The sequence below is a fragment of the Anomaloglossus baeobatrachus genome, chromosome 1 (assembly GCF_048569485.1).
Source record: "Anomaloglossus baeobatrachus isolate aAnoBae1 chromosome 1, aAnoBae1.hap1, whole genome shotgun sequence".
Taxonomy (NCBI): domain Eukaryota; kingdom Metazoa; phylum Chordata; class Amphibia; order Anura; family Aromobatidae; genus Anomaloglossus; species Anomaloglossus baeobatrachus.
The window spans coordinates 336,226,627-336,242,109 of NC_134353.1; the positions used below are offsets into that span (position 1 = coordinate 336,226,627).

At 43.4% G+C, this 15,483-nt stretch overlaps 1 protein-coding gene across 1 annotated transcript in view; it reads left to right on the forward strand.

Annotated features, from left to right (window-relative positions):
* The window catches only part of DNAH6 (dynein axonemal heavy chain 6), a 596,499-nt gene that overhangs the window by 144,855 nt on the left and 436,161 nt on the right, over window positions 1–15,483 (forward strand). Inside the window, exons 22-25 of the mRNA XM_075352201.1 lie at window positions 1,490–1,670; window positions 4,272–4,368; window positions 6,148–6,343; window positions 6,444–6,608. Of these exons, the coding sequence (XP_075208316.1) occupies window positions 1,490–1,670; window positions 4,272–4,368; window positions 6,148–6,343; window positions 6,444–6,608 (639 nt within the window). The remainder of the gene's footprint in view (window positions 1–1,489; window positions 1,671–4,271; window positions 4,369–6,147; window positions 6,344–6,443; window positions 6,609–15,483) is intronic.

The following is a 15,483-nucleotide window of genomic DNA, read 5'->3' on the forward strand; positions in this document are numbered from 1 at the left end:
ACCCCAGCTCTTGTCACCCTGAGCATGAAGTCAGTCAGTAGAGGGTATATTTCCATTAGGGTTACTATAGAATGAGTATGAAGCATTAATTACTAAGCCTTCAGGGTAAAAAAAAAAATTGTATATGCCTAGAGAGGGAGAGGCACTTAAAAGTTCCTTTTATGCCATGTTCACGCTACACTGAATGTCCGAATAACTTGCCATTGACCCAAAGGTGGTAAAGAGTTAGTGGTTTTATTAGCCTTAGGTCAGTTTGTGTCATGCTCTGTTTATTTAAAAGGTATCGAATAACATAATGCATTATACTTGTCAATACATAGATATCCTAAAAAGAGGTGTACTTTTTATTTAGAACATGAGTTGATGGGCAACATATACACTTATTTGCAGCTTTATGCCATACATTACATACTCGAATAAGCATGTTGTAGTGCCGGTGACCCTGGACTACCTTGCCTCCCCTACCAGGGACGCCAACTCACTCACCACTGCCACCGAGCTGTGTCCTCCCCGTACACCCACGGCCGTCCATATGTGCTCCTGCTTCACCCTCCTCCTGGAACCTGTGCACGCAGCACAGGTCCCTCAGGAGTGAGCTTAGGACACGTACGCACACCTGTACTCCCCTTAAAAGGCCGGCATGCCATAGGCCTAAAGTGCCTCTCAGGTTCTCTATGGGTGAGATGTACTAGTTACCTGAGGCATCCTCCCACTAGAGGAATTACCTGCGCAACATCCTTAGTTAAACAGTGTTCCATCTGCTAGCTAGTTGTAAGGTCCCGTGCTTCTGTTCCGTTACCTATTCCCGTGTCTGCCTTCCAATACCTATTTGTCCCTACCAGGCCCACAATACATGTCCATACCTGCTTTCCTGCCTGCCTTAGTTATACTGCCTGCACCTGTGGCCATACCAGAGTCCATCTCTTGTCCTGGGGGCCAGCTGCCAGAGTCCTGGGAGGGGTACCTGATGTCTGCCTCGTGGTGGGGGGCACTTAATAAAGCCCCTCCCACAAAAGGGTAAGCCCGGGTGCCCCCTGTGGTCAAGTGGGTCCACTCTTGCATGCCACATTTACAACAGTGAGCATTACACATGTATTTCCTGACATACTGTATACCTCTGACATACTTGCAGTGTGAATTCAGACTTGTTTCTGAGTTCTTGCTTCTTATGTTGGATATTATAGTTTCACTAAAAAGAGAGCTGACAAAGTCTTCAGAATTGTTTTGTCTATACTCACTTATGGGGATGGCTTCAGATCACTATTCCTGATTATTATGTCTCACTTCATGTCTCCCCTTCTTACTTATTGTGTCTTATATAATTTACAATATAAAGTCTGGAAAGTAAAGTCACATTTTTAGATAAATATATTATTTTCTATATGGAATTATGAATCAATTCTTGTAATAATTATATGAAATGATTTTTCAGACTAATAAAGAATGCCTTCATTGATTCATGTCCTCTTCTATCATAATTTGGTTTTAGGATGAGTGGCTAACTTGTCAAAGAAACTGGCTGTACTTGGAAAGTATTTTTAGTGCTCCTGATATTTCAAGGCAGTTACCAGCAGAAGCCAAGATGTTTTTGCAAGTAGACAAATCCTGGAAAGAGATCATGAGAAAAGTAAACCGTTTACCTAATGCGTATAGAGCAGCCACATCACCTGGTATGGATACTTTCCATTTTTCTTCTGTATGTGTGTAAGTAAAATAGTTCTCAATTCCACAAGTTGTTACCTATCCACAGTATAGGTGATAACCTGCTAATTGTTAGTGTCATACTGCTGGGGCCCCCACTGAAATGCCCTATTAGAATAGATCTGTGGCCGCACATACTGTACATGCTAATGCACCATTCTCTCCTATAGGAGATCTGTAGCTAGCCGAGGAATGTATTCAGCTATCCTGGGCATTCCCTTAAACAATGAATGGAGTGGTGGTGTCTATGTGCACCCACAACTCCATTTTAGCAAGGCATATTAGACCTCAATTCTTAAGGCCACTTTACACACAGCAAACCACTCGCCCCCGTCGGTTGTGCGTCACGGGCAAATCGCTGCCTGTGGCGCACAAGATCGTTAGTCCCCATCACACATACTTACCTGCCTAGCGACGTCTCTGTGGCCGGCGAACCGCCTCCTTTCTAAGGGGGAGGTTCGTTCGGCGTCACAGCAGCGTCACTAAGCGGCCGCCCAATAGAAGAGGAGGGGCGGAGATGAGTGGCTGGAACATCCCGCCCACCTACTTCCTTCCTCATTGCCGGCGGCCGCAGGTATGATGTTGTTCCTCGTTCCTGCGGTGTCACACATAGCGATGTGTGCTGCCGCAGGAACAACGAACAACCTGCGTCCTGCAACAGCAACGATATTTGAGATTAGAACAACGTGTCAACGATCAACGATATGGTGAGTAATTTTGTTCGTTAGTGGTCGTTCGTGCGTTTCACACGCAACAACGTCACTAACGAGGCCGGATGTGCGTCACGAATTCTGTGACCCCAACGTTAGCGATGTTGTTGCGTGTAAAGCCCTCTTTAGTATCAGTGGGGTATCCCGCTTTAGTTTCTCAGCAAACAGCAAGTTGGGCGAGTTCGGAGTAACCTGTCAAGTGATTACCTAGGTGCTTAATTTGTACAATTAAATATATTCAAACCTTGAGCACATGCAGTGGACTAGGTGCAGATTTTCAGTGCAGAATCTACACTAAACATTTTCATCACAACTCCCTAGGTGCGATATTAATCTTTTACTGTGGTTTCATACAGCTCATTTAGAATTTCTCACTTTGAGAAGGCTGGCACTTTCATGTATTACACATTAGTTGGACCAATTATGACCAGCAATCATGTCAAAAAGGGATAACCCCTTTAAGAAATTGCTGCTGACACTTAAAAATATGTGAGCAAAAGCTACTCAGATTTGGAGATATATTAAATAAATATGTTATCGTGTTGACAATATACAATACAATAAAAACTACATTGCTAGATAAGTCTGTGGACCTGTATTTACTTTGAAAGTTTATGTCAGAACAATTGTATAACCCTTTATGAAATTTATATTGAAGAGGTTGGTTCCTTTCAGATATTGTTGTGCCCCAGCTGCACTTTGTTTAACAGATGTGCTGTACTCCTCTTCCTGGGTCCACTGGTGAGTCACCACAGCTGGTCCCGGATCTCCCATTGCAGCGCTGACGTCATGTCGCCAGCATGACAGCCAATCAGTGAGCTCAGTAGCTCTGAAGGGGGTGTTCTATCTACACTGGCGAGCTGCTGAGTTCACTGATTGGCTGCCGGGCTGTTGATTGACTATCAATGCAAGACAGCAGTAGCAGCAGCAGAAATGCGCTAATGGACCTGGTGAAGGTGTTATATTTTAATGACTTTCAGTGTCGCCATATAGTATCTGAAGGGGAACAACCCGTATCTGACTACCCATCCTAATTGTCATCTGCACAATGTCCCACTTTCACAATACGCAGTACAAGTTGCAGCTATCAGTCAGGCATTTTTTTTGTCTGTTTTCTTTCGACAAAACACAGCATGCTTTGGGGTTGGCAGTTTTCTAACGTTTTTGAACTAGGCTTCTTTATAGGACTTGAAAAACAGTAAAATAACTATATTCTAATTTAAAATAGGAACACAAAACAGTTGTAAATTATGCAATAAAAAAGATGTTTTTATAGGAAATCTGGCAGAAAGTTTTTGCTATATAATCTGAGGACAGCATGATGTAGGGGTTAAAAAACTGAATTCAGCGATGTCTCACTTATCATGCTGTGTTGGCATTTCTTTACAAAGAAGGTTTTATAACTAGTTGATTATCACTGCCTGGACTACATCTCAGTCCGATCATGACTCTTCTTTTGATAAGCAGCTCACTGTCTATATACAATGTACACAGAGAGCCTGGTATAGACGGGGATAGCTTTCTAAGCTCAGCTTCATATTACATCTAAGAACTCAGATTCTCTCACAACTACTACACCAAGTAAACTAAGTGATAAATCAAGGTTTCTTTTCCTACATTATGCTGCTCTCAGATGAGGTATCAAAAACCTGCTGACAGATTCCCTTTAATTAGTGCTTGAAAAGACAGAATGGGAAAAACTCTAATGAATGCTTGTCATTGAGGTTTGAAGTTCTTTTTCCTTATTGTTGACCTCTATGCACACATTGTGGTTACAGCATTCATTGTATTATTTTATTTTTCAGTGACTTTCGAGTTAGTAGAAATGTTTTCATTAATCTAATATTCCATCATGTTCAGGTCTTCTGGAGACTTTTCAAAATAACAATGCACTCCTTGATCAAATTCAGAAATGCCTGGAGGCTTACTTGGAATCCAAACGCGTTGTGTTTCCAAGGTCAGTAACATCTGAGCTACTTTATCAGTGAGGCAGACTATTCTCCTGGTTTGTATTGATTTTACTTCATTAAAGGTACCGTCACACTAAGCAACATCGCTAGCAACATCGCTGCTGATGCACAACTTGCTAGTGATGTCGCTGTGTGTGACATCCAGCAACAACCTGGCCCCTACTGTGAGGTCGTTGGTTATTGCTGAATGTCCTGGGCCATTTTTTAGTTGTTGCTCTCCCGCTGTGAAGCACACATCGCTGTGTGTGACAGCGAGAAAGCAACAATTGAATGTGCAGGCAGCAGGAGCCGGCTTCTGTGGACGCTGGTAACCACAGTAAACATCGGATAACCAAGAATCCCTTACCTTGGTTACCCGATATTTACCTTCGTTACCAGCGTCCGCCGCTCTCACGCTGTCAGTGCCGGCTCCTGCTCTGTGCACATGTAGCTGCAGTACACATGGGGTAATTAACCCCATGTGTACTGTAGCTAGGAGAGCAGGGAGCCAGCGCTAAGCAGTGTGCGCGGCTCCCTGCTCTCTGCACATGTAGCTGCAGTACACATCGGGTAATTAACCCGATGTGTACTGTGGCTAGGTGTGCAGGGAGCCAGCGCTAAGCGGTGTGCTCTGGTAACCAAGGTAAATATCGGGTTGGTTACCCGATATTTACCTTAGTTACCAAGCGCAGCATGCTTCCACGGCGCTCCAGCGATCCCTGCCAGGTCAGGTTGCTGGTGGGATTGCTGGAGCGTCGCTTAGTGTGACATCTCACCAGCGACCTCCTAGCAACTTACCAGCGATCCCTATCAGGTTGTATCGTTGTTGGGATCGCTGGTAAGTTGTTTAGTGTGACTGGGCCTTAAGTTACAGCACTTGACAGTAAACAAGATGAACTTAATAAAAGTCATTAAAAAAAACTTTACTAAGTATAAGGGCAACCACTTTATAAGTCTCCAGTGACATATTGTGCTTCACTACTTATAACAAAACTTTACTCAAAAATGGGGATCCCTACTATCCTAGGTAAATGCTAAACAAAACATTAATGCCGCGGAGACACCATCACATGTTTCTCAACGCTGGCAAGAAACTAGCCAGGTCTTTCACCTGGAAGGAACAACCATGGGAAGGGCAGCCTCCAGTCAAGGAGACCGCCTATGCCAAACATGGTATCCATCCACAGACAGCTGTTTCGGGGTATTTGCCTCTCATCAGTGTGGAGTAGGAAACTGGCTAGTGGGAGCAATGCCTAGTAGAAGACTACATAGGTAAGGATGGTTGACCTCGGGGGCCTTGTTCTAGTGTCACTGCGTTGAGAAATACGTGATGGTGTCTCCGCGGTGTTGGATGTTGATCTCCCCGAGGTCAACCATCATTACCTATCTAGGTAAATGCTATGCAGACCATGTTTTTTTGATATTTTACATTGATGTTACCTTTATATTTTTGAAGGAAATAACTGATACATTAAAAGGATTATTCAGGTTGCTAGAGATTGCTATGATATGCCATCACCTGCTGATTACCATGGGTCTGATCAAATTTTAAGGCATTATTCACACATCAGTATTTGTATGCCAAAACCAGGAGTGTCTCCAAAACCTAGAACAGGTGTTATTCTTTCAATTCTAGTCTTTCTCTGTAACTTTCACTCCTGGTTTTGGACCCACAAACACTGATGGAAAATATTGACCAAATACTGATGTGTGAATGAGGCCTAAGACCCAATCAGCATTTTCATCATCGCTTTTTTCAGTAACATAAGTGTTAATATTTTTAACAGATTTTACTTCCTATCCAATGATGAACTACTGGAAATACTTGCTCAGACACGCAACCCTCAAGCAGTGCAGCCTCATCTACGGAAATGCTTCGACTCAATTGCTAAACTTGAGTTTGCCACCATAGCCTCTGATGGAGATCAGGAGAAGGTCTTCACTAATGATATTCTTGCCATGCTGTCACCTGAAGAAGAGCGGGTAATGTTAACTATTCTTTTACTGACAAGTCATCTTAGATTTTGTCATATATTACTATATTTATGCTTACGATAAAAATGTGCACTTGGCTGTTCACTAGGTGAGCTTGGGCAAAGGCCTGAAGGCAAGAGGAAATGTTGAGGACTGGCTGGGCAAGGTGGAAGAAGCAATGTACAGTTCTCTGAGACGTCTCAGCAAGGCTGCTATAGCTGATTACCAAAGTAAAAGCAGAGTTGAGTGGGTAGTCGCTGGACATCCCTCTCAGGTAATTAGCTTTTATAATGTGTCTTACATTCCAAATATAGAAGAGAAAAATTATCACTATTACAGTTTCTCTTTTAAAGAGGAGAGATAAAAATGTACGTCTTCAAATATGTGATGTTCCAAAATATATGTGCCGCCCCTGCAGCGGATCAAACCGCTGGGATCCGGGGGTGGTGATTACTTGTGGCTCGAGGGTCTCCGGACCCGGGGGCTAGGGGCCACATTGAAACAGAAAAGGGGATTATTTACAGGGAATTGGTATAGTTCATGACGCCACCCGTGGTGTACGGTAATTGGGAGTACCGCCGTTGCCGTTGGGACTAGCCGGGATGATGGAGTGGGGCAGCAAGATGACGTTACCCTCCAAGGGTAGGGGTAGGCCCTGGGACTCTGAATGGTGATGCGGGGGTGCAGTGCAAGGGTCAGTCGAGTTCTCACTCAGCAATGAAGCAGACAGGGTAAACCAAGTGTCTGACTGCCGTTGCCTCTCGAGGGAAGCTTGTCCAGGTCCCGTCCCCTGCAGCACTGCCTAGTGGTTCGTAACCTGCCTCCTGGCACCAATTTAGATTGTCCTTTGTGGCCCGGTAGCTTGGAGCTTTCCGGGCTCCACTCCCCGCTGTGGCTAAGTGAAGGAGCCTGCTCTCAGGAGCTCACACTTAGGATTTCAGTGGGCCACTTGCTAGGAAAACCCTATCCCCCTCATTGCACTAGTGCCCCTGATCTCTGAGCTTCGTGGGAACAGTTCATAAAGGCCCTGTCCTCTGCAGGTTAATTGCCGGGTCACCTGAAGCTTCTCCCCGACCTAGGGTCTGTATACCCGGACGTGCCTTCGGTCCTGGACCGGTGATAGGACCAGTCTGCTGACTGTCCTCCTTGACAGGTTCCAGGCACCTAGCCTCAATCCCCTGCGACCGGGGGTCCGACTCCTCTACGTCCAGACCACCGTCTGCGACCTAGTCTGCTTCTCCCTGGGAGCTACAACTCCCAGCTTCCTCAGAGCTCCTCACAGCTCGAGGGCTACCACTGAACTCTACTTGACACCTCCCACCGCCTTGTCTGACCCCTAGGTGGGCGGCCCTATTCCTGCTTAAGCAGCCCACTGGTGTGCCTGACAGGTGTGGTGCAAAGTGTATCTAGGATTTGTGAATGCTGGTAGAGGCAGTACTGCAGGTTAGGTTCCCAGAACCATGGGGGTTTGAGTCTTGCATGGGAAGGGCAGATTGTGCAGAACCCTGTGACGACCTGAATAGTCCAGGGCGTCACATATACACTATATAGTTTAGTGCTATTTGATCAAATTAAAAGCGTTGTCATATGTATTGAAATGTGTCATAAAAAATAATGTATCACTAAAATAATAAACTTTGTAATATTTATCTTACCAATTCATCCTGCTCCCTGGCTCCTGCTTCCTAAGTCCCCCACATTTCTGTATCCCGATCACTGGCTGCATCGGTCAACACTGATGTCACAAGTCTATGTTGACATGTCATTGCTAGAGGCCAGATTAGAAGGACTGATGGGGCACACAGGGTAAGGTGAGTATTACTCAGTTTTTTCAACATTTTAAGCTTTTCTTATAAACAACCAAGGGCCTCGACAAACCCTCTGGTTAGTCTTGACAGACACACTATAGATAAATCTGATAAGCTGCTCTATGTTCCTTAAAGGGAGCCAACCATCAGGATTTTCACATATAAAGTACACGGAATGCCATACTGGCGCTAGGATGCTGATTCAAATCATTCCTTCCGTTTAGAGATTGGATGCGTGATTGTAGAAAAATCCTTTATCACACCTTCAGAAATGACATCATTGGAACAGTGGCTTGAGAATCAGGGCGATACTACATTCATATGAAAAAGTTTGGGCACACCTATTAATGTTAACCTTTTTTCTTTATAAGAATTTGGGTTTTTGCAACAGCTATTTCAGTTTCATATATCTAATAACTGATGGACTCAGTAATATTTCTGGATTGAAATGAGGTTTATTGTACTAACAGAAAATGTGCAATCCGCATTTAAACAAAATTTGACCGGTGCAAAAGTATGGGCACCCTTATCAATTTCTTGATTTGAACACTCCTAACTACTTTTTACTGACTTACTTAAGCTCTAAATTGGTTTTGTAACCTCATTGAGCTTTGAACTTCATAGGCAGGTGTATCCAATCATGGGAAAAGGTATTTAAGGTGGCCACTTGCAAGTTGTTCTCCTATTTGAATCTCCTATGAAGAGTGGCATCATGGGCTCCTCAAAACAACTCTCAAATGATCTGAAAACAAAGATTATTCAACATAGTTGTTCAGGGGAGGGATACAAAAAGTCGTCTCAGAGATTTAAACTGTCAGTTTCCACTGTGAAGAACATAGTAAGGAAATGGAAGAACACAGGTACAGTTCTTGTTAAGCCCAGAAGTGGCAGGCCAAGAAAAATATCAGAGAGGCAGAGAAGAAGAATGGTGAGAACAGTCAAGGACAATCCACAGACCACCTCCAAAGACCTGCAGCATCATCTTGCTGCAGATGGTGTCAATGTGCATCGGTCAACCATATAGTGCACATTGCACAAGGAGAAGCTGTATGGGAGAGTGATGCAAAAGAAGCCGTTTCTGCAAGCACGCCACAAACAGAGTCGTCTGAGGTTTGCAAAAGCACATTTGGACAAGCCAGTTACATTTTGGAAGAAGGTCCTGTGGACTGATGAAACAAAGATTGAGTTGTTTGGTCATACAAAAAGGCGTTATGCATGGAGGCAAAAAAACACGGCATTCCAAGAAAAGCACTTGCTACCCACAGTAAAATTTGGTGGAGGTTCCATCATGCTTTGGGGTGTGTGGCCAATGCCGGCACCGGGAATCTTGTTAAAGTTGAGGGTCGCATGGATTCAACTCAGTATCAGCACATTCTTGACAATAATGTGCAAGAATCAGTGACGAAGTTGAAGTTACGCAGGGGATGGATATTTCAGCAAGACAATGATCCAAAACACCGCTCCAAATCTACTCAGGCATTCATGCAGAGGAACAATTACAATGTTCTGGAATGGCCAGCCCAGTCCCCAGACCTGAATATCATTGAAAATCTGTGGGATGATTTGAAGCGTGCTGTCCATGCTCGGCGACCATCAAACTTGACTGAACTGGAATTGTTTTGTAAACAGGAATGGGCAAATATACCTTCATCCAGGATTTCATTAAAAGCTACAGGAAGCGACTAGAGGCTGTTATTTTTGCAAAAGGAGGATCTACAAAATATTAATGTCACTTTTATGTGAGGTGCCCATACTTTTACACTGGTCAAATTTTGCTTAAATGCGGATTGCACATTTTCTGTTAGTACAATAAACCTCATTTCAATCCAGAAATATTACTCACTCCATCAGTTATTAGATATATGAAACTGAAATAGCTGTTGCAAAAACCAAAATTGTTATAAAGAAAAAAGGTTTACATTAATAGGGGTGCCCAAACTTTTTCATATGACTCTATGTGGGTCTGGTCTTGTGTAAATGTTCCTCCCTTTGTGCTTGGCTGGCCGTTGTTTAAATTTCTCCCCTCCGTCTCCATCACGGCCGGTGTGTGTGCAGTAAAATCTTGAAGCATTAAATCAACTCTTCAATAAAATGGTGTCGGAGTAAGCACATGCGCATACCGCTCTCTCCGGTGCCATTTTATTGAAGACACTGTCCTTGTTGAATGCCCGTGCCATGGGCAGCACATGCATGCCCGCATCCTCTGTCCTCATCAACACCGCAGGAACGCGCACGGTCACAATAGAAGAGGAGATTGCCCCCAACAGCAGCACACGGCATACAAGGTTTAAAGCACCACTCCAGCGTTATTTATTTATTTCCCCACTAGAGTTGTGCTTTAAATGTAAGCCTCCCTGCCCCCTTTATTATATTCACCTGACTCTGTCTTCATCTTTTTATAGCATTGCTACAATGGGTTTCCTGTGATTTGTGACCTGCTGGCAGCTCCAGTGATTCATTGAGCGCGCCAGAGGCCACAAATCAATGTAACTCTATGAAAGCCTTGTTCTGGCTCCCATACAGCTAAATTGAGTGCTTATTACGTAACTTCAGACAGATGTTATGACCATAAGATGGCGCGATGGGGCTGAAACGATACCAAAAAAGGATAAAGACAGGGCAGGGGGCTTACATTTAAAGCACCATTCCAGTGCTGAAAAACAAACAAACACTGGAGTGGTGCTTTAATTAAAAGGGTCTGAACAAAAATATCCTGTGAAAAGTTTAAGAATTGCAGCCATTTTTCTGCAAATCCTCTTCATTTTAGGGCTCAAAAGTAATTTGATGCATTTACTTTATCATAAATAAAATGTTCATTTTTAATGCTTTTGTAGAAACACCTGTGTAGACAATGACTGTCTGAAGTCTGGAAGCCATGGATGTCACCTAAGGCCCCTTTCACACGTCAGTGATTCTGGGACGTTTGTGCTTTTTTTTAAACGTACCAGAATCACTGACATACGCAGACCCATCATAATGAATGGGTCTGCTCACACGTCAGTGATTTTTCACTGCACGTGTCTCCGTGCGGCGTACCCGCGTGTGCGTGATTGCCGCACGGAGACATGTCCATTTTTTTTCTGGCATCACTGATGTTCCACGGACCACGCAGTGGTGTGGTCCGTGAAACACGTGCCAGAAAAAAACGTAATTTTAAAATAAAAATCATTTTTACTCACGAGGCGTCCAGCGATGTCCTCTGCAGCCCGTTCTCCCTGCTGCTTCTGAGCCGGCTCATTACTGTCGTGCATATTCATGAATGCCCGACACAGCCGACCCGGAAGCAGCTGCTGCGGGGGTCAGCGCCGGCCGGATGCTGCACCGCGGGAGCGATCAGCACCATCGACAGCGGGAGCGGGCACAGGTGAGTTAATCTCTAAGTGCAATCACGGACCACGGAGAATGGAGCCCGGATTGCACTTAGACAACCCACGTGTGCCGTGAATCACGGCACACGCAGGGACATGTGCGTGTTTTACACGCCAGTGAAAAACGTCACTGTTTTTCACTGACGTGTGAAATGGGCCTAACGCTGTGTTTCCTCCTTTGAGATGCTTTGCCAGGCTTTTAGTGCAGCTGACTTCAGTTGTTGCTTATTTGTTGGTCTTTCTGCCTTAGATTTTGTCTGAAGCATGTGAAATGCATGCTTAATGGGGTTGTCATCTGGTGATTGACTCGGCCACTGCAGAATATTCCACTTCTTTGGCTATGACCGCACTTTGCATCGTCCTACTTGCAGTTATAAACGCATGTTTTTGCCTTAATTGATTTAGCCAAAGTTGCCTTTTCCAGAAATTTAGCGCTAAAAACGCATGCGTATTTACCACGTTTTAGATGCGTTTTCAGCGCTTTTTACATGCTTTTTCACCTGCGTTTTGACAGATGCGTTTTGAACATAAAGACACCAGTAAGTAAAGTTTACACAGTCAAACAGAATGAAAAAAGAGAAAAATACCCAATACATATATATTTTGTGAATTAATAAAGAAAATAGTTATATTTCATGAAATTATAGCGGTTTTATAATATTTAATGCTAAAATAGCAATAAAATCATAATTTTCTTTAATTTAATTGTCGGACTATGTGTGTGTGTAAAGGGACATATTATTCCATTATTTTAAAGTTAGAAAAACATGCGTTTTTGTAGTCCAAAACGCACTGTTTCTGCAGCTAAAAAGCAGGTAAAACGCTGGATTTTTGATGTTTGTTGCTTTTTGCTACTTCTCATTGACTTCAATATTAGCAAAACGCTGCAGAAATGGCAAAAACAATTGACATGCTGCTTCTTTGAATGCATGGTTTTTGCCACAAATTATGCAAATTAAGCGCAGCGTTTTGAAACGCAAAGTGCGGACAGGAATTCAACATTTTCCATAGACTATCATGGAAAACCAAAACGCTGCATTTTGGCATGAAAACGCTGCAGCTCAAAACGCTGCGGAAACACAGGTAAAAACGCAAAGTGCGGTCATAGCCTTTGCCATAAAAAAAAATCTTCTTGGTTGCTTTTGCAATATGTTTTGGGTTATTGTCCATCCAGTCAACCTTGCTGCTTTTGGTTGAATCTGAGCAGAATGTCTCGCCCTGTACACTTCAGAATTCATCCAGCTACTACTGTCTTTACTCACATCATCTATAAACACTAGTGATCAAGTGCTATAGGAAGCCATGCATGCACTGCCTCCACCATGTTTTACTGAGGATGCGCTGTGCATTGGATCATGATCCGTTCTAAGCCTTCTCCATACTTTCTTCTTCTCATCATTCTGCTACAGGTTTATCTTGGTTTCATTTGTCCAAAGCAAACTTTTCCCAGAATTGGGCTTACTTCTTTAGATTATTTTTTTTTGGCCAAGTCTTATCTGGTCTTTTTGTTATTTTTTAATAATTAATGGTTTGCACGTTGTGGTGAACTCTCTGTATTAGCTCTCATAAAGTCTTTTCTTTATGGTAGACTTGGTAGACTTAGATACAGAAGGACCTACTTCATAGAATGTCTTTCACTTGGGTGTCTGCACTTTAAGCCCATAAGAATGTATCTTGAGTATGTTTTGGTAAACAGTTAAAATGCCAAAACTTGTGTCACTGTCCAAATGTTTCTGGACCTAACTGTATGTTCATTATTTTTAACGTTTTTTGAGTGATTTTTAGTTGGGTGAGTAATTTCAAGCAAGTTCCTAAAAGGTTGTGTTCTCTCAGAGCTTTTTAGGGGATTAAAGGGAACTGTCACTGGTTTTCTCTAGACTGAACAAAGACTGTCACCTTCAGCAGCACTTTTGCTCCATTCGATAAAAGTTATAGTATCCCCTGACTCCCCCTGTATATCCCCCAAAAACCTTTTAAAATGTTCCTATGCTCTATGTAAATCTGGAAGGATGGGCAGCCTTGGTGTGACGTCTATCCCTCCTCTTCGCTGCTGATTGCCATCCTTTTGCTTTAATTGACATGGCTGACATCTCCTACGTCAATCAATTCACCGGGCGAAATCTCGAGTCTGCGCAGACACATCACTGACTAGCGCACGCAGGGGAATTTAAAAGGGTTTTTGGGGGTGTACAGGGGATGTCAAGGGATAATATACTACTTTATGGAATGCAGAACAGATGCTGCTGAAGGTGCTAGTCTTTGCTCAGAAATGAATACACTGATGACAGGTTCCCTTTAACAAAATGAGTTTTTCAAGTAGGAACTTCTTCAGGAAACTTGGAAGGAATTTTGGGAGGAATTTTTCCTTTCCCAAAGCTTTTCATGAAGCTGTGTTGAAGAGTTTTGGGGGTATGTGAACACAGCATCTTTTAGATTCTGGCATGACCACATAGTTTTTTGCTGTAGTAAGACAGTTCAAGAAAATGCCGGTGGTGTTTCATCTGAAGTACCCCTTCTGACATCCTATTGGACATCATTTGCGGCGGCTACACTGTGGCAGCTTTTTTTCAAATTCTATATTTTGAATAGTGCCGTCTTCCAACCAAAAGCTTTGTATAGGTCACATTTTTTAGCTGCTTCACGGCTTTTGAGGCCTAAAGAGGTTAAAAGAAGTGGTGCTAGCACTTTTTAAGCAAGAATGATGACAAAACACTTGAAAAAACATCCGGTTGTCTTTTGAGCTTTCCCTTTGACATGCATTGTAATGTACAAGGTATCTTTCGAACAGAATACATCAGAAGAATGGATACATCACTTCTTTTAACCACTTGGCTTTTTTAGAAACCTGAAAGAAGTTGAAATGCCTGTACATGAGACAAGAAAGTCAATTTTCCATAGAATTAGCTACTGTATGTTCATTCAATCTTTTTGGTATGTGTGACGACATGGACTCTCATGGGTTAAAGTTTCTTAAAAATCAGCCAGACAGCATGATAGATTGTCTATAGACGGGGGAAAAGTCCCTCATTGTTTTTATAAGACTCTTGTTGTCTCAATGTAATTGTGTTGGCCACTGAAAGCCAGACGTATTGTTCTCCAGACCTTTTCAGTAACCATTGTATTGTAGTTGTGTATTGCTAATGTGATTACCTTAGTAGCCATTGTCGAGTCTGTGACTTGCAGACTTCATGTAGATATCTTCAGTCTTTCTATGCACATCATTTAAATGAACATTGTCCATGCAGCTTGAGATTCATCCAATGGGAGAGGCGATCTTGTCCAACCAATCGATGAGGACGCAGTGTATCCAAGTGGAAGGCTGTGGCTATAAGAGGGATTTCTTTAAGCCACCAGGTTGTTGTTGATGGATGCTTATGGATCCAGTCTAAGCTCTTTGGAGCTGACTAGAGGATCTGGATATCTTATGGCTTCAATCTAGGGACTCCGGTTCCGGTTGGAGACCATATCCACAGCCTAGGGATTTCGACTCCGGCTGCCAGGATTATATCATCAAACCAGAGACTACTTAAGGAAGAAACCCAGGTTGGGACAAATCGGTCACCTGTTACAGACTTTGCAAACCTCAGCCAGCTTCCTAAATATGGCGCTATTCCTATCTCGGTGGGTGCCCGCCGAAAGCGGGGTGCTGCTGGATTGGAGTAAGCGGCCCTGGAAGCTCTGAGGCAAGGACATTCTAATCCCTGGTGAGCCAGTGGAAGGGTGAGACTCTGTTGCCTTTTACATTTGTGTTTTGCTGGTTATGTGTTATGTGCCGTTAATTGTTTGGGGATCCAATAAAGTCTAATTATTGTGGTTCCCTCACCCTGTGTTGTCTGAGTATTGTTACGCCCACAGTTAAGGAGGCCGGCATTCAGTTGGGATGAGCCCTGAGCCACGCTGTCTTTCTAAAGGCGGTGGGTTTTAGTGGACGAGAGCACCCACTGAGCCCCGTGTCTCCACAGTATGTGCACAC